This window comes from Moschus berezovskii, chromosome 3, assembly GCF_049115385.1.
Source record: "Moschus berezovskii isolate FMDL1 chromosome 3, NW_MosBer_1.0, whole genome shotgun sequence".
In the NCBI taxonomy this organism is placed as follows: domain Eukaryota; kingdom Metazoa; phylum Chordata; class Mammalia; order Artiodactyla; family Moschidae; genus Moschus; species Moschus berezovskii.
The window spans coordinates 37,961,499-37,985,745 of record NC_142462.1 but is presented as its reverse complement, the minus strand read 5'-3'; the positions used below and the strand labels follow the sequence as shown (position 1 = coordinate 37,985,745).

The window sequence follows — 24,247 nt, the reverse complement described above, 5'->3', positions numbered from 1 at the left end:
AAAGGGAGAAACACCTACTCCTATGTAACCAAATTTATTTCTTTCTTATTTTAACCTTGTCTTCCTTTTTACCTCTTAATTTTGTTTATCTTTCAAACAATTGTAGTAGTATTTCATTGCAGTTTAAATTCTCTTTACCTGTTTTAGTACCAACTTTTTCTAAACGAAGAGTGACACAGTCCTACTTGTCTCATAGTCTTGTTTCACACTGTGAAGTAAGGTTTCTGCAATGGTTATTGCTGAGACCTAGGTGTGTCTCTCTTAAAACACCAAGGAATGTGCAAAACATGAAAAAACAAGAGTGTTTACTTAAGATGCTTTGTATCTCCTTGCTCCCATGCGTGTGATCTTGTGGTTGCTACGGTAACTAGGAATTTTTCATTCCATAACTTGCATAAGGACGAGGCTGACCTTTTTATCACTGCTCTGCCCTCTCTGAAGTTATGCGTGCACTCACGTGCATACACACACACACACGTGTGTTCACAGGCATACACTTGTAAAGTCACATTTATATACACACAGCAGACATTTGGAAAGAGTTATAGAGTTCCTTGACTTGAAGCCTTGCCATTTTCTAAATGTATTACTTTACACTTTATTTATTTTTTATTTAAAAACTTTTTCCAGTTTTACTGAGCTATAATTTACAAAAATTGTATATATTTAAGGTGTATAAGGTAATGTTTTGATATATGCATACATTGTAAAATTATCACAAGCTAATTAACATATCTATACATCACGAGATTATGTTCGATTGTGTGTATTTGTGTGTGTGGTGAGAACACTTAAGATCTACTCAGCAAATTTCATGGATCCAGTGCTGTTTTAAATTTGAAAAATACTTCTCCTGAGTCTGTTCACGGTTAAGAGCTTGCTTTCTCAAATAATTTCAATTTATAAATTAGATCTTTACTTCTTCAGGAGGCATTTCCAGACACAACTGCATTTCCTGTAAGAGGAATTTGGGAAGAGAAACCAGTGCCATAGGAACCAGTTGAGGGGGTTATCAAGTGCTGCTGTAAAAATCCATACCATCCTCTTTTCACTCAGATTTTTAAAAGAGTCTGTAAAACTGCTACTGTGAATTATTCAAACCCCAGATGACAAGTATATCTGCGACTAGTAGAAATTTTGTCTGAGTCATAATTTACCATAGGTTTTTGTCTCATCTTTAGTTTGCTTGGGGAAAGTGTCAATATTGATATTTTCCCTTTAGAATAACTTTGCGTGTGTGTGTCACACACACAAAATGATATGAAAATTCTTAGGAACAAGAACATATTTCTACAGTGTTTTTGCCATTTCTGTAAAATTGCCTAGCAAACAAGATTTCAGATTTTTTAGTTGTTTTAAATCTCAGGCAACATATGTTTTGTATTTTGAGGGCCATCGAGATATACCAATAATAAGGAGTGGAAATTAGCACTTTTTTCAGCACTAAGTCATCTCAGTTTTTTGCAAAATAAGAGTCTGTTGTGAACATATTATGCCAGCCCTCTCCAAGGATGCTGTGGATTGATGGAACTCATATCCAAAGTATTGATAGACAGTTTTTCTCCAGTGAACTCAGTCATGTTAGGAGTTATTTAATGATCTAATTTAGAATTTGAAGGCATCCCCATTTCTTCTGAATTACCTTCTAATAGGCTTCTGTCAGATCATATATGCACAAGGCAGTGCCCTCAGTTGCTCTTTGACCTAGGCTTCTTGAAGCCAAAGGGTAAGTGTTAGTGACTTCCCAACCCAGCCAAGCCTTTGCACATTCCCATGGACTCAGTAACCAGGGTGAGTGTATGTAACTCATAAGTCTTAGCAGAATGAAATAACCACGATATCTGGGACTAAGGGGCTGCAGAAGCAATGGAGTGCAGCAGCCTCATCCCATGACCATGGCTGACATCACGCCTTGTTTGTTGCTGCAGGTGTTTTATCTTGTTTATACTTCAGACATGCTGATGCTAAAGGATGTTGACTGCTCCCTTGCAAGTAATCAGCAACCCCATCCCAAAACTAGGGTCTCATTAGGCGTTAATTGACTCCTGAAATTTCTCCTTTCTACCCTAACCTGCTCTCTGGACTATCTCTTTGTAGTTGAACCTCCTCCTCCTGGCCTTTGCCGACCTTTCAGTTTTTGACCTTGGGCCATTCTGATGTCTAGTATCTGTCTGCGCATCTGTCATTCACCAGGCTGTTCATTCGTTCTACAGGCAGTGTTGTTCTTAATGGAGGGGAAGCACAGAGAACAAGACAGACCAAGTCCATGTTCTCGTGACACAAATATCAGAGTAGAACTTGTCCTGTCATTTCTCCTTGCCCTTCTCCTCTCCTTCCCCACCCATAGTCCATTCAGTAACGAAGAAAGAGTGTATTGGAACTAGAGGACTTGCTGAGAAAGATTTAATAAAATTTAAGATTCTATGTTAAAAAAAAAAAAACATCTGTGTGATTTAATAACTCTCAAGGGTCACATGGGGAGTGTCTTGTATGAAGCAAAGAAGAGGATCTGAATTGTAGTAAACTGATATTAGAAAGAGTGTTAGGAAAATAAAATGTGCAGGGATTAGATTGAAGTTGGCCTGGATCAGATTCCTAGCCTTGCCCTAATTGTAGGGTTCTCAGAAAACTTACTTTACATAATAATAATTATTAGAGGCAGTAAATTCAATAAATACAGTTCTTCTCTAGCAGCCAGAACTTTCTGTCTTGTCATGTGTACTGGTTTTCTCTGGGAATTTGACCATGTTCCATAACAACTTTGTGTTTGCTTTCACACTATGGAAGTCAGACTTGACCTAGATTTTCTAAGTCTGGGGATGATGAGCCCTATTAGTCCTATTTAGGCTTTAGTTTGAATTATTAATCATACTATTCTTAGGATTTTTTAAAAGAACTAATGATCATTAACTCAAATTCTCTCTTTCTGCCAGGATGTGTCTGCTAGGCAAGAACCTTGGAATCTGGTAAATTTAAACCACTGCTCACCTTGACACACATCAGCTTACTTTATCTTTCCCTTAGCTGCTCTATTAATCCAGTCTGTCTTGCCAGCAATATGCCTTTTTTTTTTCTAAAGCTCTGTTTGCTTTTTTTTTTTCCCCATAAGAAAATAGAATCATGAGATACATTGTCAGCAAATTCTGTGAAGGTTGTTCTTAGACAAAATTGTTTTTGGCCAGAGGAGATATTTTTTTTTCAGATAAGTATTCCAGTTCTGCGGTACCCACATTTACAGTACAAGAATAGATGCGGGCACTGATGGTTTGGTTTGCTCAGCTGTGTGTGAATTTCCATAGTGCAAGATGAGGAGAGATTCCTTAAACACTAAATCACACGCAGCTTTCCTCTGTAGGGAACCAGCATTTCGGGCTTCTGGGGAAAAAGTGAAGTCAAGACAACTGAATTCTGTAGGATCTGAGGATTTGGGGAAAATGTGAAGGTCATCATCTCCAACCTTACTCACTGAAAAAGCACCTTCACTTGTTGATAATATTACAGATTCTGCTCCAGTTTGAAAAAGAGGTCGTTTTGCCTCTGTATTTCCTAAAATTGACCTTGAGTGTGCTTCCTCCAACTCAAGATGCATTAACGGAAGGTTACTTTTCAATAACATCACCAATAATCCCGTTCCACAAGGCAGTGTAGCTCAGAAAGTGAAAATCTCCTGCAGTGGTTTCATTGTCACCATCTTTTTTTTCTTAGACATTCCAACTACCTGAACACTACCTCAAAGGGCATGTTTCCCAGACCCTCTTGTAGCTACTTGGTGCAGAGTCCCGTGTGCTTTGATCAGCAGACTCCTCTGCACACAGACTCCTCACAGCCCTGTTTTGTTTTGTTGGAGATAAGATTCACATAGCATAAAAGTAATCATTTTAAAATGTACAGTTCCATGTCTGCCCAGTGCTTGAGCCCATCAGGCCCAAGGCAGCTTATGCACTGGAAGCCCTGCCAACTTAGTCTTCAGGTCTCTTGGTGCCCACGTTCTGTGGGCATCAGATTGAACTGATCCCTGCCATGTTTAACTCTATTCTTGCCAGCACTTCATTTCCCCCCGTGCTGGGTCTTGAGCTTTGCTCTCGCTGAGCTGGTGTAGTTGTGGTCCCGAGACCATGTTCAGTCCCTGTTAACCCTCTTCTCCTCTTGGAACTCAGGATGATGGAGACACCTCTGTTGCCTTACACACTGAGCAGATTGGCTTGCTTTGGCTGCCAGCACCAGGGTAAACTAGTCCCTGCCGTAGTTGTAGTCTCTAACATGTGTTAGTGACCATCTTCCAGGGATCTCTGTGGTTCTAGTTAAGAGTTCTGTTGTTGGGTCTTCCTGAGGTCAGTCTCAGCTTTAGTACATACACCCTCACCCTGGGATCTTGCTTGGTCAAGTTACTTTGTCAAAATGAGAGATTTAACAGTATTTTCCCCGTGTGGGCTTTGCTGTGCTTAGTCGCTTAGTCACGTCTGACTCTTTGCGACCACATGGACGGTAGCCCACCAGTCTCCTCTGTCCATGGGGATTCTCCAGGCAAGAATACTGGAGTGGGTTGCCATGCCCTCCTCCAGGGGATCTTCCCAACCCAGGGATCAAACCCAGGTATCCCACATTGCAGACCGTCTGAGCCACCAGGGAAGGCAGAATTGTTGTAATGGTTAGATAAGAAGGTGGCTCAGACGGTAAAGAATCTGCCTGCAATGTGGGAGACCTGGGTTTGATCTCTTGGTTGCGAAGATTCCCTGGAAAAGAGAATGGCAACCCACTCCAGTATTCTTGCCTGGAGAATCCCCATGAACAGAGGAGCCTGGTGGGTTACAGTCCATGAGATCACAAAGAGTTGGACATGACTGAGCAACTAACAGATAAGATAACGGAAGTTCATCTCCTAGCTTTGCTGATATATGGTGAGCTCTCAATAAATGTAATCGATTATCTGCCTGGTCTTGACTTGATCCCTCCCTTGTTGCCTGTTCCTCGTAGATCTGTTAGTTGCATATGGCAGTGCTGTCTCCTTAGCTCTCCAACTGTAACTTCTACCACTGTGAGATAAAAATTATGTTAGCTTTCTTTCAGTTCAGTTCAGTCGCTCAGTCGTGCCCGACTCTTTGCGACCCCATGAATCACAGCACGCCAGGCCTCCCTGTCTATCACCAACTCCCGGAGTTTGGTCTGGTAACTAATGATTACATGATGCTTTATACTTCACCATATATACTTACCATGTATCCTTTTAAATTGGAGGAGGAAATGGCAACCCACTCCAGTATTCTTGCCTGGAGAATTCCCAGGGACGGGGGAGCCTGGCAGGCTACAGTCCATGGGGTCGCAAAGAGTCGGACACGACTTACCAATTAAACCAACCGACCAACCGTCCTCTTAAGTACGGGTCAAATCTGGGGGCTGCCTTAGTGATTTTCACATTAATGACTCTCAGAGCAAGATCCTGAATTAGAGCAAGTTGTTGTGATCTCATAACTTCCTGTCTGTCTATGTCACTATCCAGTGTGGCGAGCATGCACCACTTCTTTTCTGTTTGAGTGTCCCAGACTTCCAGCTGGTGATGGAGGTGCAGAAGAGGGCGGGCCAGTGTCATCCACTGCCCGAGTAGTTGGGTGACCCTTCCTTAGGAAGAGCACCTCTCAGCAGACTGTCCACTCTGTTAGCACCATCAGAGTCCACTGCTTGAGATGTAGCCTGTGAGACTTACGCGGTCATTCTGCAAACCTGCACTCAAAATTGCGCCTTTATCCTTTCCTCTTTCTGTTCATTCACTGATTCATTTGACTAATGCTCGAGTATCTATGAAGTGCCAAGGCCTGTTTGTTGGGAGTTCAGTGTTGAAGAAGATATGGTGCCTGCCTACACATGAACTTATGCTTTAGAAGGGAGACAAAAATGGTCATCAGTGTGTGCTTTTTGAAATACTGAGTCTGAAGGATTCACGTGGCACCATGGGGTCCCAGAGAAGGGCCCGCCACATCAGACTGGAGGTAGAGGGGGCAGAAAACCTGGAGGATGTGATTCTTGAAGTGCACATTGTAAGGTGATTGAAAGTCCAACCAAGAAGGGTGGGAAGTGAAAGGAGTCATAATAAGCTATTGGCTCTAAATGCCATCACAGTCCTTTCAGGCTGCAGTAAAACACCACAAACTGGGTGGCTTATCAACAGGAGAAATTTATTTCTCACAGTTCTGGAGGCTGAGAAATCCAAGATCAGGGCACCAGCAGATTCAGTGTATGATGAGAGCCCACTTTCTGGTTCATAGACAGCTCTCATTTTGTTCTGTCCTCACAGGGCAGCAAAGGGTCAACAGATCTCTCAGGGGCCTCTTTTATAAGGGTGCTTATCCCATTCAAGAGGTCTCCACCCTCAGGACCTAATCACCTAAAAGCTCTGCCCCCAGACACCATCACGCTGGGGATTAGGTTTCAACATAGAATTTTTGGAGAGAGGACTCATTTAGTCCATAGCAAATGCCTTCCTATGAATAAATTAGCATCTTCAGTTACTGTGTTCACAGACTTGAGGGAAAACAGCACTGCATCTCGTACTACCAGTATGACTTCTTGAATGCCGTGGCATCAAGCTAGATGATTCTGTGCATCCTTCATATGACCAGTTCTCTGTGCTGCCTGCTTTACACAGGTCTGATGATGGAGTCAGTGTGGGTCACGGGAGGAGTGTTGAGGATCCACATCTTCCCCAGTTGGGCCCACAGGGTGACCTGTTCCTACCCACACCGTATTTTCCCTGTGCCCTAGACTGGGGGACAGTACCATTTAGTGCAGGCCTTCCCAGGGTTTTGTTAGTTACGGGGTTTCTTATATGTCAGTTGTATGGGAGTTTAGTCTGATAGAATTTTGACAGATGGAACAAGTAAAACACTCAAGTTCAAAACATAGTTATCTCATGTGATGAGTGTTATAACAGAAGGGTGACAGAGGAGAGAAGGTAAAGGCAGCCTTGGAGGAGAGTGACTGTTGAGATTGAATCTGTGTTTTAAAGGTAATCCACTTGCTCACTGTCTCCCTTGCTCTTGAACTTGCAAGCTCAGTAAACCATTATCAAGTTAATATCATTTGCTAGACCTTGAGCTGTGTGTTAGGAAGAGAAATAGAAGTCACAGTCCCTGCCCTCAAGATGTCATCATTTCGCGGAGACCACAGAAAGAGCTGATAATCAGAGGTCAGTGTGATGGATGTCATGACAAAGTTCTTTGAGCATCTCATCTGGACAGGCAGTGTTACTGGCAGGAGATTTGTCAAAGAAGCTTCCTTAGATGTGGTGATAATATGAGTTTCAGTGTAGGGAATGATTTGTACCTTTTGGGGTTCATAGACTCCAGTGAGACCTAGAATTCTGGACTCTGTCTGGAAAACTATGCCTACACATGAAAAATTTTGTATACTTTCAGAGGGTTCTCTGAGTCCCTGAAACCCATCCATGAACCCCCAGCTAAGTTTATGCTCACAGAGTAGCAGGGACACGATGCCGTGGAGAATATCAGTGGCTGCTTTCTGTGAGCACTTGGGAGAAGAACATTTCCCAACAGAGATAATAGAAAATCAAGCAAGTATTTGTGACAATTTCAGGAGGCCTGAGAAATCCCTTCGTAATCACCTTTTCTTGCTAGTGCCAGTGATAAGTGAAAATATAAATGCAGTCAGAGATTTGGTTTGGGACTGCCTAGATCTGCTAAACTGTGAACATCAGTTCTTGACTTTATATTTTTATTACCCTATATGTATTTTATCTTAAAAATAAATGTCTTTCATGTGAATAAATGAAAGAAGAGTTGGCTTTGGAAGTATAAACGCTGATCTTCGTCTTGGAATTGAAAGTAAGTCAAAGATACGGGTTCTGTCATTCTTTGAGAATTCACAGGCAGGAAAGCAGTGTAGCCATAAAAAGAAAAGAAATCATAGCTAGTTGCCCAAAGAATGGAACAAAGATGAGGAGCAGGGAAGATCTGAAAATCCTCCATTGTTTTTGTGTTCCTCATGGACTCTGTTGAGAAGGGCCTGTGAGTCTATGACCACACAGCTTTCCCTCAGCGCTCACCCCCCTCCCACTTTCAACTGAGGATACCTGTTTGTTTTTGCACTTCCTCTCCTCCGCCACCTCCCCGCTTATCCCAGACTGCATCCCAAGGGCAAAGCTGTGAAGAGTCTATGTGGCCCAGTCCTTGGAGTTTTTTGTTCTTCCCAACATCCCTTCAAGAGAGTAGGGCAAAGAACTCGTTTCTGTGAGCCTGAGAGCTAAAGTGTGTGTCAGGGAGAGGAGAGGATTCTCACTGAGCATGTACCAACCAGGGCTGAGCATCACGGGCCAAAGCAGGGGACGGGGTGGGAACATGCCTTCTGGGAATGCACCCTGCTCCCCACTGCTCCCTCCTCTTCCGTGTTGCACCTGCAGAGCCCTTTCTCTCCTGAGCTCTATGCCTCTTGTTCAGGCATTCTTCCTAGCTCACCCATCTTCTGAGCCCTGTTGCCTGTAATCACTGTGGGGAACATTCCTGGGTGTGACTCTCTCATCCCCTTGACAAGGAAATACATGCATTTTACTCTTAACTCCGATAATCATCACCTCCACTCTGCGCCATGCTAATAGCAGGGTAGCATCTTAATGACCCTCATCCATGATCAGTGCCCTCTGACCAGAGACCACTGGGAACACAGTTTTAGTTGAGCAAGTTGGGTTTGCTGCTTGGTGTGGGGATGGAGCACTCGCCCTGTGGGGAGCCACGCAACAGCTCAGTGCAAGAAGGTATTAGAAGGATTTATAGGACTTGGGTTTGTGTTTGGTGACTCTGGGGAGGATTTAAAGTAGTTGGGCTTTGTTTTTGATCAAGCAGCTGGGTGACTGTGAGATATCTTAAATCTTATCTCTAGGAGGAGCAGCAAAGTTAAGGCTGTCCCTGGGAAAGAAGCAGCCATCGCTAGTTAGCTGGGCTTCCTGCTACTTTCTGCTGTGACCAACATTTATGCTGTATCTTGTTCAGAGTGGCCATGTTTTTGTCTTGTCCCACCACAGCACAGAGTGACCTTCTCTAGTGTTGACTTTTTACAGAATCTTTCACATTTAACAGGAGAACACTGGGCTGGGCCCAAGTGTTAGGCCGGCTCCAGGTGTCTGGGCTGCTGCTTCTTCCTGTCTTCACTGCTCTGAATTGCCCTGCTTCAGAGATCATCCTCCTTGATCAGAGCCTCCACCTGTTCACCTGCCTACCTGTCCCCTTCACTCCTGTAAAGACTTCTCAGCCCCTCCATGCTGCCCTGGTTTATCAGCTGTTCTCTTGGCTCATCCTTCCACTAACCAGGCAGATGCCATGTGGTGATGAGCTGTGTGCGTGTGTGCTGATGGAGCCCTGAACTCCTCTCCTCCCTCCTGTCTCCTTTGCTGATCACTTACCCGGGGTGGGGGGTAGGGAGGGCAGATCGTTCACTGTTCCCCTCTCAGGTTTTTGAACACCTTGGCAGGAATGCCTAAAAGCATACACATGTGTTTTCTACCTTCAGCAGCACAAAGCTGTCTGGCAGTTGCTTTTTCCATAACTTGTTTATTCCCTGTTGCACCCCCTAAAGCCAGTTCTCCAACAGTTTTCTCTTTGGGCCACCAGTGAACCCCCTCCTCCCAGAAGAGGATCTCAACTCACACTCTGCAAAGATGTTGGAAACTACCTCATCTGTTCTACCTCAGCTTTCTTCTTTTCCCTGCTCTATTTTTTTTTCTCTTTTCTAAACCTCCATTGTCTTCTTTGCCCTGATACTCTCTGAAGGGAGGAACTGTTGGTCCTGTGGTAGCCTCACCCCTCCACACCGGTTCCTGACCTGTCTCGCCTCTTCTCCATCACCCCTCACCTCCCCACTCCCCCAGCCAGGCAGCCTCTTCAGCCAGACTCCTTCCCTTCCCGGTGAAATTCTGAGGAGGTCTTCCCCGTCCGTGCACTTCCTCCACATCCACTCACACCTCAACACTCCCCTTCCCACCGCTGGACTTAACCATGGTCTTGTCATCACTTTCTCGTAGGCTCTTCATCTTGGTAAACTTGACGACATCAGATAAGCTTTTCACGGCCCTCCACCTACTCCTGGCTCGTCTTGGTTTCACTTCTTCATCGTCTCTTTAGTAGGTTTCCTCGCGACTCTGACCCCCCTCTTTTCCTCTCTACTTCCTATGTTTTCTCTTCCTTTATGCTTCTTCATAATCCCCGTTCTCTCCTGCTTCCCTTTAACAGTCTCACCCACTCCCTAACTGGAATAATCCACAGATTTGTCTCTGTCCTTGGCCTCCGTACAGAGGCCTCGTTCTTTATTTCTCACTGCTTGCTAAACACCTACAGCAAGATGTATTGTCAGTCCTGAAACATCAGTTGTCTGAAACCAGATCCATCAGTCTCAGCAGAACCAGTTTTTTTGCCCCATTTAATGGCACTTCCATCGCTGTCACCCACAGATCTGAGATTCGATCTGTCATCTTTGACAGTCAAATCCCGTGAGTTCTACCTTCGTTTTTGTCTCTTGCATGTGGCCTCGTCTTGGGGAGCTCACCGTGTTCGACTTGCGTTATGGAGCTATCACCTTGTCATCTAAGGGCAGGGCACCAGTCTTACTACCTCTGCTTGTCCCTTAGTGGCTGGCACAGCGGATTTCCCCACAGGAAATCCGCCCCCTTCCACTGTCTGTTGAATGGTTTTCTCTAAGTTAAGCATTTTAATGCTTTACTTGCATTTCACAAACTGTTTGTCATTGAATGCATTTCTTGTCATTAGTTCACTGAATACCTTTATTAGCTGAGCAAGCACCAGAATGAAGTTTCATGACCAGAGCCTCAACTCTAGTACTTCTGCTGTTTTTCAGAAAGAGCAGTTTGGCATGGGTTGGACGCGAGGCATTAATTTCACCTTCCTTCTTGAGAGCAGATACAATACATAGGGTTATTATGTTTTCACGGCAATTTTAGATAACTTCCATCTCCCTTTATACATTGATTTTTCTGCTTTTTCGCTTCTTTATTTTTTAACAGGTTTTCAAAATGGAAACTGCCACTGTGACATAAGATGCTATTGATAGTACATCAATATGGTTCAGCTAGTCCCCTGCCCAGCAGAGTGTGGCTGCTCCGTGCACAGCCCTGTAATACATATTAGTTACACAGACATTAGAGGAGCCCTTCCCATCCATATGTATGCACATGGCCTGCGGAAGTTAATAATGCCATATATCACATGTACGTGGAACGTAAAATGTACTTCAAAATGACAGCGGGCTCATATAAACGAGTATTGGCTTACGACAAGAGAAAAGCCAGAGGAAGCTTTTTGTCCTTTCAGACCTGCTCTTTACTGAATTATCTGTTTCTGTGTCTCAGTATCCCAGACTCCATTTTGCCACCCCCCGCCTGGTTTTTTTTTGGTCAATATTATGCTCATCTTTCCAGCCACCTTATTTCACTTCAGCCACATTGATAACAAAAGAACCTCCTTGGAGAAATGAAAGATAGCAATTACACATTGGTATTCATGTTACAGGAGTCGCTGCCATCCTTGGGGACTTTAACAATGAATATCCAGCATTAATTGCCACAGTAACTGCATGTCTGACCTTGCTGAAATGTAATACATCAGTTTTACATAGTAAAATTATTTGCCACTAAGAGATTAAAAAGGCATGATCATAAAATTATATTGCTGTTTGGAATGACTAGTAGTTTTTATTTTTAAGAAGATCTTGGAGGACTCGAGTGAGTAGCTTGCTACATTTTCTTAGAAATGAGAACATTGGGAGTTGAAATCTTAGTATTCCCATTGACTTGGTTGGCAATTATGACAAGAATAGTGCCTTCTTATTCTTACGGAAGGTGAATAAAATACATTGGCATCTCCAGTTAATCAGTGGAAAACTGATTAATAAGGCATGGAGACATAGTACTTTTTATCTACTTGGGGGAAAATGTTCTTTTTGTGTGTTTATACCTAATTTATGTAGGTTTTCTACCAGGAGCAGGAACATAGAAACATGCCAGGAACCCTAGGACCTGTTTCCCTTTGTAATCATTTTTAAGGTGATGTGTATTGGCTCTTAGCTTCTTGCATCAATCTTTTGCTCAGATCCTCGGAGATACAGAAGTTAAATTTTCTCATGTGTGTGTCTCACACACCCCCTGCTCCCCTCCCCCCCACAATTTCCTCTGGCTGGATGTTGCCAATCAGAATTTCACACTCCACACTCTGAAAGTGTTCATCACTCGGGGCGGCTCCACACTGCTGGGTCAGCAGTGAGCCCGACTCCAACAGAGCCTCGTCAGCGGGCCATGCTGGGCTCTGGCTCTGGAAGCTGTGTGTGCAGAAATGAGTGATTGTTTGGCCTTCTGTCCGCGTTAAAAGTGACTGAGGTGAAGAAAGTCAGTGCACTCACCCATGACACCCGAATTTCAGCCCAGATGAGATTCTAACTAGAGGATCCCTTTTTTGCGCATATCCTGGCAAAACAAGTACATGATAAATGTGAAGGCCATCTCAAATGGATGAACTGAATAATAGAATGAATAGTTTTTTGCCCACCTTTTAAAGTAAGACTGTGATGTAAATGACAATACATAGCCATCGCATCTACTTAATATGGCTTGCTCATTGTTTCAGTGTTTTGTGTGGTTTTCCAATTTTAATATAGTGACTGTTTAAGAAGCAGTAACCGGGTAAAAGAATAGTACACATGCAGTTAGTTTTGTGTTTCTGAGACGTTGAACTTTGTATTTCTTTATTCAGATTATTCAAGTATTAAAAATGAACTCTGACTCCCATCCTCACTGTGTTTTTCTGTTTTCTTTAAAGTATGTATGTCTTTCTAATGCTTTATGTGTCCATAGAACTTGATCCTGGACCCATTACCATTAGATGGAGATTCTTGACCAGATTCCTAATTTGTTCTGAATCTATCAAGAAAGTAGATGGGAAAGCATCTTGAGAGATTGCAGCTTTTGTTAGCTTTTTTTGCCTTTTAATCTTCTCTCCCTTTTTCCTTCTTCCATCCATCACTCCTGTCGGCAATTAAAGCAGGATGATGAAGTGACGACTGTTGAGGTGAAAGAGCAGGACCAGAATGTCCTAGTGCTGAAGAAAGTGCAGAGCTGCGGCCCAGCCCCCCAGGCGGGGAGCAACGGGAGCGATTGGAGGTGAGAGTTTTCACCGGAGCCCTGCGCTTCTGTTTCCTTTCCCTGCCTGCCTCCCCTTCTCCCGCTCCATCTCACTCGCTCTCTCTGCCTCCTCTCCCCTCCCTCCCTCCCTTTTTCTCTCCGCCTCCCGAGCGAGCTAGCTAGCGTTCTAGCTGACTGCAGAGCTCCTAGCAGCCAGATGGACTCGGTTCCCAGCGAAAGGACAGAGGTGGCAAGATCTCCGAGCGTCTAGGGGATGCCTTTGTTAGTGGCCGTGCACAATGGGCAGCTCCCGGCTGAGGGTCTTTGACCCTCACTTAGAAAGAAAGGATCCCGCCGCTGCCGCGCTGGCAGACCGAGAGCTGCCCCTGCCCACCTTCGATGTGCCTTATTTCAAATACATTGACGAGGAGGATGAGGACGAGGAGTGGAGCAGCCGCTCACAGTCCTCTACTGAGGAGGACTCGGTGGACTCTCTGCTCTCTGACAGATACGTGGTCGTGTCCGGGACCCCGGAGAAGATCTTGGAGCACCTTTTGAATGACTTGCACCTGGAAGAAGTCCAGGACAAAGAAACAGGTAAGGCAGGGGGGTGTCTCCCGCTTCTTCCAGACTCACGGCTGCAGCCGTTATCAGTTTCCCAGGGGCAAGGTTCCCTCCCTAGCCAAAGCAGCAAAGCGGAGGCGGGGGTTGAGCCAGCAGACCTTTGTGCACCTCCTCCTTAGCCTCCTGCCGTTTTGTTTAAATCCAGTAAATGGACGCAGGGAGATCCCAGCAGCCGCCTGGTAAGTGGCTGTACAAAGAAAATGATAGGAAGGCACGTATTCTTGTTTTGCTGGCAATTTTTACCAAATCTCACCTAAAGACAGTTGACAAGAGGCCAGCATCCAGTAGCCAGTGTTCAGTGGGAAGGATTCCAAGGGAGATGGGGGTTACCCGGCAAGCATTTACCTAGCCGGTGGGAAGCACTGAGCTGGCAGGAGGAGCCTCCCTGCCAAAATGTCAACAATTAATGCAACTATTCAGCAACTAGAAGCTTAGCAGCAACTTCTGCGTTTTTCCAAGTGTTTCACAAACTGCTCAGAGCAAGCCCTACTGTGCAGAATATGAAACTCATAGCTTCTCAGACTAGAAATGATAATTCACTGAAGTCTTCTTGGTCAGGTTCCTTGTCCTTCTGTTTAATCCACAAGCAAAATACCTGCTTAGCTTTTTCACCCTTGCTCTTCTGAAAATGCTATCCCTGCATGATCTACCTAAACTTCCTTCATCACATAGGGCAGTGCTGGATTCTTTTAACCAGGATTTGTAATTTGCTTCAGCCTGGAGCAGTTATCCCAATGAATAGGCCTCTGGTTTTAGCCTGAATTCTGTGACTTGATCCCCTGACTAAAATGCACTTTTTGCTGCCACCATAGCACCTGTCATGACCACAGTTTGCAATACATGGACTGCATCAATAAGAGGCATTTGGGGGTTGTGTTGGTACAATACTTTGTACTGATAACTCCTTAAGTTTTTCCCATACAGGAAGGATTTTGAGAGGATAGCTCAGGTGAGAACAAGGATTTCCTTGGGTCCTAGCAGTCTTGTCTTAACTGATCTGTGCTTCATTATGAAGGACATTAAGAGGAACAAAGATATGTGAAATATGCAATCGAGTTTTTAAAAAGGCAAAATGACTCCATCACGCATCCTACTGATAGTGTTATTGTTTGATCTCACAGTTCAGATAAAAACTTTACTTTGCCTTATGTATGTTTGGAGAAAAAAATGGCAGTAGTCATTTATACACAGACAAGCTAAAAGAAAAATGTATTCTTGTGGCATTTGCTGGGTGGTTTTTGCTTGTCTGTCTATTAATATTTTGCACATTTGAGTAATGTTTCCAAGTTCTGCTTCATCAGAAGCGGTCATTGTGGAACTGGCCATAATTTTCTGTGTACCGATTACCAGACCACTTTACACAGGTGGTTTGGACTTGATTATGGACAGGTTATCTGCCATGAAGACACCTTTGAACATGGGTACCAGGTTGGGAGATTCAATGACTTGTTCTTAATAGCACTACAGTTCTTTTCTGTATCACAGGACTTTATGTCTAAGTTGTATAAATAAGAGTAGAGATTACCGAAGTCAATACTAGGCCTCCTTGGTTTCTTTTTTTCTTTTGTTCTCACTGTCGTTAGTTTTTTGTGAAAGATGGCCTTGTTGTTGTTGTTTAGTCACTCAGTCGTGTCCTACTCGTGCAACCTCATGGACTGTAGCCTGCTAGGCTCCACTGTCCATGGGATTTCCCAGGCAAGAATACTGGAGTGGGTTGCATTTCCTCCTGCAGGGCATCTTGCCGACGCAGGGATTGAACCTGTGTCTGTTGGATTGGCAGACAGATCCTTTATCACTGAGCCTCCAGGGAAGTCCTGGTGCCTACTAACAAGCTCCCATACTTAACTCTGGGAATGAAAAATCACCCTGATCCCTCTTAGTAATGCCAGCGGTTGCCTCCTGTTGGGAAGTGGTGTTGTACCTGGTGTGTCGTGACTGTTATTCCCAGTGTGTTTTAGATTATACCAACACTGGGGTCGCATGTGTCACCCTTGCCAGGTGCTGAGCAAAGCAGAGAGGACCAGGACGCAGTGGGATGGCCTCAGTCCTGCTGGGGTCAGCCTCTCCTCACTCCTACTCATTTCCTTAGCATTTGCAGAGGACACAAACACAGGTGTTTGCAGAGACACCTGAGGGGAAAAATGGTAACAGTACTTCCTCTGATCAAAGGAGTTTTATGAAAATGAAAAAATCAACTTTGGAGAGAGATGGATGTGTAACATCATAGGGACACCTAAGTAGAAGTCACACACAGTTCTTCCAAACTTCATGAACAGCACTTGAAGAAAATACAATGGAAAGACCCGTATGTGGCTTTTGTTGATAAAACTAAAAGAAATCTCATAAATATAAGATCAGTTTCATGTAAAAATGGAAGAAAAATGATTATGAGTTTGTTCTAGTTTGAATAGCAAATGAGTCACATATTTTAAAGTAGCTGAAGCCCCTTGTCACTGATAGAGGTGAATTTCAGTTCTTTATCTTGTTCAGGCTGGCAACCCTCATTATAAAAGGCCTATGTATTCAGGGGTCTAATAGAGTCTCGTAAACATATGGAAGACAGATGGAGGAAAATGAGAAGGGGCTGCAATAAAAGTATACAGCAGCGTTTTTATGTTCTTGAGCGCCCCTTTTAGGGAGCTAGAGCCATATGGAGCCGGATGGAGCCATATGGTGGTCGTCCACATGGCCCCAGTGACAGTGAGGGAGAAAGGTACATGGGAGGAAATAAATGGTTCGGATTGGGATGAGCCTGTTCTTGATTCTTACATTCCTATACCTGCGACTGACGTGACTTAGCAGCAGCAGCATACCTGCCAGAGGCTGGGGAAGTTAACCAAACAAGAGATGCAAGTTATTCCCCATCTCTTTGCCACAAAAGTCACTTCATTGATAAAGTGTAGGTACACGGCCCAATAGAAGAGACCTGAAGTCAGATAGGACAGGTTCAAGTGATTATTAATTGATGTAAAGATGCAAGCGGGAAACAAAGTTTACTTAATTGAGTGGAATAGAAGTATGAAATAATGTATTTTTGTTATTACATGAATTAAGAATAGGATAGAAAACAACAATTCATATAGTATTCTATCACCATATCAAACTGAATTTCAAAAGCAAAAAATACTGGAGATGCTTACAAGTAGCCTACTAATGATTTTCCTAAATGATTTGATCCACACGACACTTACTATGCTTATTTTCATATCATAATCATCTGTGTGCCTACCTTTCCTCTCTGGTAGCACCAGGCACAAAAACCCATCCTTTGATTATCTCTGGAATGAATGGATGAATGAATGATGCATAATCCTTCATTGTTTAAAATTGAAAAACTATTTGAGTCTGGTAACTGGATATCTGTTGGTGGACATGCAAAGACTGAAGCTGTTTGCAAAGATTTCCTTTTCTTTCAAGGTTCAGGTTCTGACTTGAATCATTTGGAATGTTAGAGGAAAATCAAGCAGCTCTGTCTTCCATCTTCCCAGAAATAGGACAGATATCACTGGGCATTCCTAGCTCAGGAGAATTACATGGAAGGCAAGAAGCAAGAAACCAGTTTGTTGTGTGTGGAGGAGCTCGGGGGATGGAGGTGTAAGTCTGCACTGCCCTGGTCCGCAGTGGTGGCTGCTCCTATTTAACCCCTTCCCCTCCCTGGAAAGGATGCGGTGTGTTTGACTCGAGATGTTTCTGTTAGGAATAGCGATTTCTGTTTCAGAGTGGGGCAGATGAGGGCGACACACTATGTATCAGATGGATTACACAGAGAAAATCCTTCTTACTGATTTTTTTTTCCTACATCTGCGTTATGATGAGTCTACTTTAGGGAAAACAACGAGCAAAGGACATTATTTGCTGCCCTGTTTCTTCTGTGTCTTGGGTTTTTTTTCATCTTTTCAAAGCAAATATGCTTGTGATAACAGGTTTTCAAGAAAAACAGAGACTAGGATAGTGGAAACAGGTAAAGCCTATCAGCCAATGCTTACTAGTCTTGACCTGCTTTCTTCCAGGTATGGTTGTTCTTATTTCATGAGGTTACCATTCAGGATATCGTGTACTCAATGTGTGTTGACCACAGTTTAGTCCGTGTGAGTGGTGTGCTCTCAGTAGCATCCACAAGGCTCCTTACATCATGGAGAAAGTGAGTCCCTTACCTGTGTAGTGAGGCAACCTCCTCTGTGAAAGTGAACCCTAGTTTATGTCATAGGAGTGTCTCACTTAAACTGATGGGTTGCTGCAGCTGTTCTCCATCTCAAACTTGGGAGTGCTTTTGGAGCACTGCACTGATGGGACCTTGAGTGCAGCTAGAACAGGCATGACAGTTTTTCACTGATTTTTTTACCTTCTTCCCCCTGCCAACAGCAAGCCTGTCCTGAATACATGATAGATACTTCTTTTGAAGGAAAATTAAGAATGCCTTTTTTTCCTGATCATTGGAAATACAGAAGACCGTTTAGGTGAACTTCTTCCTTAATTTCCTTGTTTTAAGATTTCTGAAACGCTGTTTGGTCCTTCTGTTCCAGGATTTCTTTTGAAGGTGACAAGATCTTTTTAAGCCTGTGCCCTCATGGCTGTGGAGGACTAGAACTTTGGGGGGCTGGCACAGAGCTCTTAGATGGTTGGGAGGCTCCCCATGATTTTATGCAGTTAACATGCATATAACATTATCTTGGATTTGTCTTTTTATTTTTGTGGTATCATGTGACACATCATAGACCAGTCATAGATCTTATCTGTGGCTGCATCGTTAGCAGCACACGGGGCATTTTTCAGAATACCAATATCTGAGTCCCACCCCAGAGATGCTGATTCAGTTGGCCTAAGTTGAGACCTAGGCCTTATGGTCTTTGAAAGCTCCACAGGTGATGCTGTGTGTAGCCAGGTCTGAGAGCCACAGAGCTCGGATGATGACTTTGTCTCCTCACTTTCTTCAAAGACAAATTCCAGGTGTTGAATAGTTACATATTTGCCCCTGGGAGCTAGTGGCAGGGGGTGGGGGTGGGGTTCGTGTCCTCTGTCCTCCACCGCCCTCCCCACTCCCTCTCCTGGGCTCATATCTGACCTCGTAGCCACTGTTCCCTGCCCCAGAACCTCTGCAGCCTGAGAAGTTCAGAATCACAAACCTGCATTGTTGGTCCAGCCTCTAAAACAGTTTTGAAAAGAGGAGATAATCCAGGGAAACAGTGGTCTGCTCACACAGCTCTATGCTCTCAGTTCTTGGAATGAGGAGGCGATGGTATAGTAAGCAAAACCCATCTGGGTTTTTGCCAGGGTTCTGTCATGCCCCACAGATCTCTAGGTGGTCCTTCAGTCTGACAGCCGAGAACGTTTACTTCTGTAGGAAATGACGTTCTGAGGAAGGAGAACATGCAGCCAGCAGAGTAGAAAGGGTTCTCAGATGAGATTCGAAGTGTTGGTTCCTCGTTCTGGACTCTATTAGTAAACCGGCCTGAGACCTTGAGCAGTTATACATGAAGTGATTTCTGAAGTGTCTTTCATCACTAAAATGCTTTTGGTCCAAAGAGATTTATATCAGCCCTTTCCTTTCAGAATATGTCACAGAACCGTAGAATTCTAGGTTTGGAGCCCCTAGTGTTCATGTAGACACCTGCCAGACCCTCAGGGTCAGCTTAGCTTCCCTCGCCACCACTTAGGCACGGCGCACGGACTTCGGTCACTCGGCCTGACTTCTTGTCGCTCTGTCCTCCTGCTGTACTTCTTCAGCCTCACTCAGAGAGCAGTTAGGACATTGATGGGGTAGCAGACTTGGAATTCAAGGCTCGGTGGCCCTATCTGGTGATGATTTAAGCATGTTTGTGTAGAACCTGGTCCAGTGGGAAATGTCTTAAGCCCCTTTCAGAAATTATGCTATAACGTTTACAAAGAACAGCTTTGATTTATCACCAACTAGTAAAATACATTTGCAGAAAGTTTTATTACCAGGCCATTTATTCAGAAACAGTCTTTTGCCAGAGAAAAGCAGTGGGTTTTTCCCCAGTGATGAAATGTACTGCATCCTGGCTCTCAGACTAGCACTCCCTCTGTAATTCCTCTACTTTTAACTTTACACACTGCTCCTGTAATAAAATACAACAGTGTATTTTTGAGTGTCCAGTTTATATATACATGTGAAAGTGAAAGTTGCTCAGTCATGTCTGACTCTTTGCAACTCTCTAGGCCAGAATAGTGGAGTGGGTAGCCTTTCCCTTCTCCAGGGGATCTTTCCAACCCAGGGATCGAACCCAGGTCTCCCGCATTGCAGGCAGATTCTTTACCAGCTGAGCCACAAGGGAAGCCCAAGAATTCTGGAGTGGATAGCCTATCCCTTCTCCAGCAGATCTTCCCAACCCAGGAATCGAATTGGGGTCTCCTGCATTCCAGGCAGATTCTTTACCAACTGAGCTATCAGGGAAGCCAATATACATGTGATGAATGCCAAAGAAAATTTTAATTCCTTCCTTCCACAATTATCTTTGACCTCTACTATTATGTAGGTAGGCACTGTTACAGACTTGGGGACATAGCTGTAAACAGAATACTCCGACTCCTCTGTGGGGCTTACATTTTATGGGGGAGTCAGCCAAAAAACAAAGAGGGAACCAGTGGATGTGAAATGAATGGGTGCCAAATAATCAGTCTCATTACAGGCACTAATGTGGAGAACTGTATCTATATGTCATTAAAGATAAAGAAGCTATATTTTAGCATATGTAAAGTAGTATAGAGAATTAACATGGAACTTCTGGTCCTATTCAGCAAAGTTCAGGACCTAAGAAAATAGTTGAAAAAATAAATAGATACGAGACATAAAAGGAATTTGAAATAGGCATGGGTATCCCCAGATGGTACTAGAAACTAGAAACTTCTACAACTGTAGGCTTTGTATCCCTGTAGTTCCTTGGTGTCAGCCGTTTACCTTCCTGACCTGTGCAAATAACTTTCTCAGAGACTCATAACTGGACTAAGTTGCTACTTTAGGTCTTTTTCAGCTTTATAGAGCTGTCAATTTTAAATATTAGGTTAATTCTGTTTGCATACATGCTAATGAAAAAAATCAATGAAAGACTGAAGAAATTCATTAGCCCTGACTCCAGCTACCCTCGGTGTGCCTCAGATGCAGATGAGAGACCCACTGTTCAGCAAAGGCTTGTTTTTCCAAATAAAGTGAAGGCTTGAAACAGCAATCCACAGTGACAGTGAAAATTCCGAAAGTGCCGTTGAGAGAGCATTAGGAATAAAAGTGCTCATATAAGGGTCTGTTTTCTGTTCTGCTCTATAATCTTTGTGCATTTGGTTTGGTTTCTTGGCAGTTCCCTTAGCTTCTCTCCTAATTGCTAATATGGAGAATGTATTGTTTTTTCTGATTGCAGTCGAAGTATTGGAAGACTTTATAAATTAATATTGACAAAGTGACAAGATAATTAGAACTGTGTAGAAATTTCTTTCTCGGTTACCTCATTTATGAAAGCAAAGAACTTAGATCACATGACATCTGAGGCCCCCTCCAGTTTTGAGAGCCAGGTTTTGTCACCACTCCATTTATCCAAACGTCTGCTCCCTTAGAATGATGCTTGTATAGGATGATTATCTCCAGCTGATGGACAAAGACACTAAGGCAGAAGAAGTTAACTAAGGTGCTTCAGAGATAGAGGGATCATTTGAATCTGGAAATGAACCCAGCTGTGTTCATAACTTTATCTCAGACATCTTTTTTGTCTAGTTACTAGAATCATGGATAAAAGGCAGAATTAAAGGAAAAAAATCTACCATTCAACTCTAGCTATAAACCTCAAATCAAGCATTTCAGTAGTCACTTTAGGGAGAACTACTCTCCAGCACAAAGACTTGCTTCTTGGTCTCCATCTGTGAGCAAAGTGGCCACTGGATTGGCTGACTGCTTCCAGAAGGTTACACAAGACAGAGGATGTGAGGGAAGAGGTCCTAATTATCAGCTGATGCTCTATCAGACCACCCGCATGAGAAATGATTAAAAATCAGATTTTGACTGAATTTTGTTTGAGGTGTTCATCTTCTGAACTCATCTATTAACACCACCTTTGAACAAGTGATATTACGAATAATAACAAGGGAATTGATGCTTCTACACTGCCTGTAGATTGTGGGTTAATTAATACTCCTGTTGGTAATGAAGCAAGGTGAAATGAAGTGAGACAGAGCTGAAGCATAAGGTCATTAATGTAGGCTGATTAATAATGGAAATGTGGAAGTTTTCATTACAACATGAGCAGTGGGAAAAGGAGATGTTTATTGGATAAGGATATAAGCAGGAGTACAGCCTACTTTAAATCACTGCAGATGCTGATTGCAGTCATGAAATTAAAAGACGCTTACTCCTTGGAAGGAAAGTTATGACCAACCTTGATAATATATTAAAAAGCAGAGACATTACTTTGCCAACAAAGGTCCGTCTAGTCAAGGCTATGGTTTTTCCCGTGTTCATGTATAGATGTGAGAGTTGGACTGTGAAGAAAGCTGATCGCTGAAGAATTGATGCTTTTAAACTGTGGTGTTGGAGAAGACTCTTGAGAGTCCCTTGTACCGCAAGGAGATCCAACCAGTCTATTCTAAGGGAGATCGATCCTGGGTGTTCATTGGAAGGACTGTTGGAGAAGACTCTTGAGAGTCCCTTATACCGCAAGGAGATCCAACCAGTCCATTCTAAGGGAGATCGATCCTGGGTGTTCATTGGAAGGACTGATGCTAAAGCTGAAGCTGCAATACTTTGGCCACCTCATGCGACGAGTTGACTCACTGGAAAAGACTCTGATGCTGGGAAAGGTTGGGGGCGGGAAGAGAAGGGGACGACTGAGAATGAGATGGCTGGATGGCATCACCGACTCTGTGGACATGAGTTTGAGTGAACTCCGGGAGTTGGTGATGGACAGGGAGGCCTGGTGTGCTGTGATTCATGGGGTCGCGGAGCGTCGGACACGACTGAGCGACTGAACTGAACTGAACTGAACTGACAGCCTACTTTTCAGGGAAGCTATTCCTGTTTAGAACTCATTGGATCAGTGGAATACATTTTTTTAAATTGCATCATTTTCATGTTTGTAGCGCATGATTTCTTCCAGTACAAGTCTAAGGCTAGAGCACATAGAAGCAAGCTAAAATATTGTAGGGCTGTGGGAAATTAGTTTCAGGAGGATCTGAAGATAGGAAATGGAAAATGAAGCACACAAGGGGCAAGAATTACCTTAGAAAGTAGACCTTTAGTCTCCTGACTATAAGGATTTTGAAAAACTTGTGCCTCTTCACAAGAGTTTTTGGACTTTCTTCTTTGAATACTTCTTGGATATTTTAAGGAAAATATCAGTAACTTTATGATGGGTTAGAGTGAAGGCCAGGTCCTGGACACAGGAAGTGAGGGAGAGGATCTTTGAAAGCTTCCTTTGCACGTTATGTTCTAAACGAAATACACGTGTGACTGCTTGTTTCTGTGAAGTCTCTCCTAGTGGTGTGTCCTCAACCCCCCAAACCACCAGTTTCCCTTTGTAAACTGCAGCCAGAGCAAAAGACTTAAAAATGAATGGAGTTCCTCCTTTATTCTCCTTTGCACATTTTATTTGCTTTATTCCCCTTATTTCCATTTTCTTTGCTTTCCCTCTGTCTCAGATGCTCAATTTGGTCCTCATCTCTTTTGATAGACAACTGTGGGGAACCGTAGGTATTTCATCTTTGTAGTTCAGTAAATTCTAATTTCCTAGAATGACTAGTGGATAAATTATTACAAATAATAAAATATCCTGTTACACTGAGAGTTGCCATACATATGTGCATAAATTACCAAATTTCAAAGAATCAAAATATATAAAATTACCATCTATTTTTAAATATAAAGCTTAAAAGCCCTCTCAAAGTCACAAGTATGTAGAATATCTTTGGTTTTATAATCATGTGAATAAGATATTGACTTAAATCTGTATAATCTCTTTGACATAGGGTGAAGATTGCTTTTTAAACACAAATGCAGTATTACTTGTAGTTTTTCTTATAACGATGAGTTTGAGAAAAGCTTTGTTTAGATTTCCCTTTATATTTTGTCTCCCTAATATATATCTTTTGAAAACAAAGGCCGCTACTTCTGTTTTTCTGTCTATAGTTCTATAATCTCTGTACCACAGTTTCTCAGTTAATTTGTGCCGATTTTTGTTCTTAATAAACTTATGGGAGGGGGTAGTTCTTTTTAAAAGGAAAATGAATTTTTATTTCCTTAAAAAGAAAATGCTTTTCTCCAGTCTTAAAATTTTAAAAATGACCATATTTTCTCAGTGAATTTGGGGTATATTGGCATACTTAATATTGTACTTTGGTAGAAACACTTGTGATTTTGTGAGCGTCCAGCTGTATTTCCAGAAACTTGTTTAAATGTGTGATATGAGTCAGGTATTTTCGGAGCAGCAGATTCTAAAATTTCTGGAGATGTGATACTGCCTCAAAAGTGTGTTTAATTTTAGCAGAACCATAGTTTTA

At 43.1% G+C, this 24,247-nt stretch overlaps 1 protein-coding gene across 5 annotated transcripts in view; it reads left to right on the top strand.

The window, feature by feature from the left end:
- Nucleotides 1-24,247, top strand: part of RAPGEF5 (Rap guanine nucleotide exchange factor 5) — a 244,339-nt gene that overhangs the window by 157,487 nt on the left and 62,605 nt on the right. For 2 of the 5 annotated variants that reach the window (XM_055420567.2, XM_088833668.1), the window contains 2 exons: nucleotides 13,053-13,168; nucleotides 13,638-13,726. The exons of 1 other annotated variant lie outside the window; for it this stretch is intronic. In XM_055420567.2, the coding sequence (XP_055276542.1) occupies nucleotides 13,053-13,168; nucleotides 13,638-13,726 (205 nt within the window). Of the gene's footprint in view, nucleotides 1-13,049; nucleotides 13,169-13,637; nucleotides 13,727-24,247 lie in introns of all 5 variants that reach the window. 2 more of the 5 variants (XM_055420566.2, XM_088833671.1) reach the window with 1 other exon arrangement.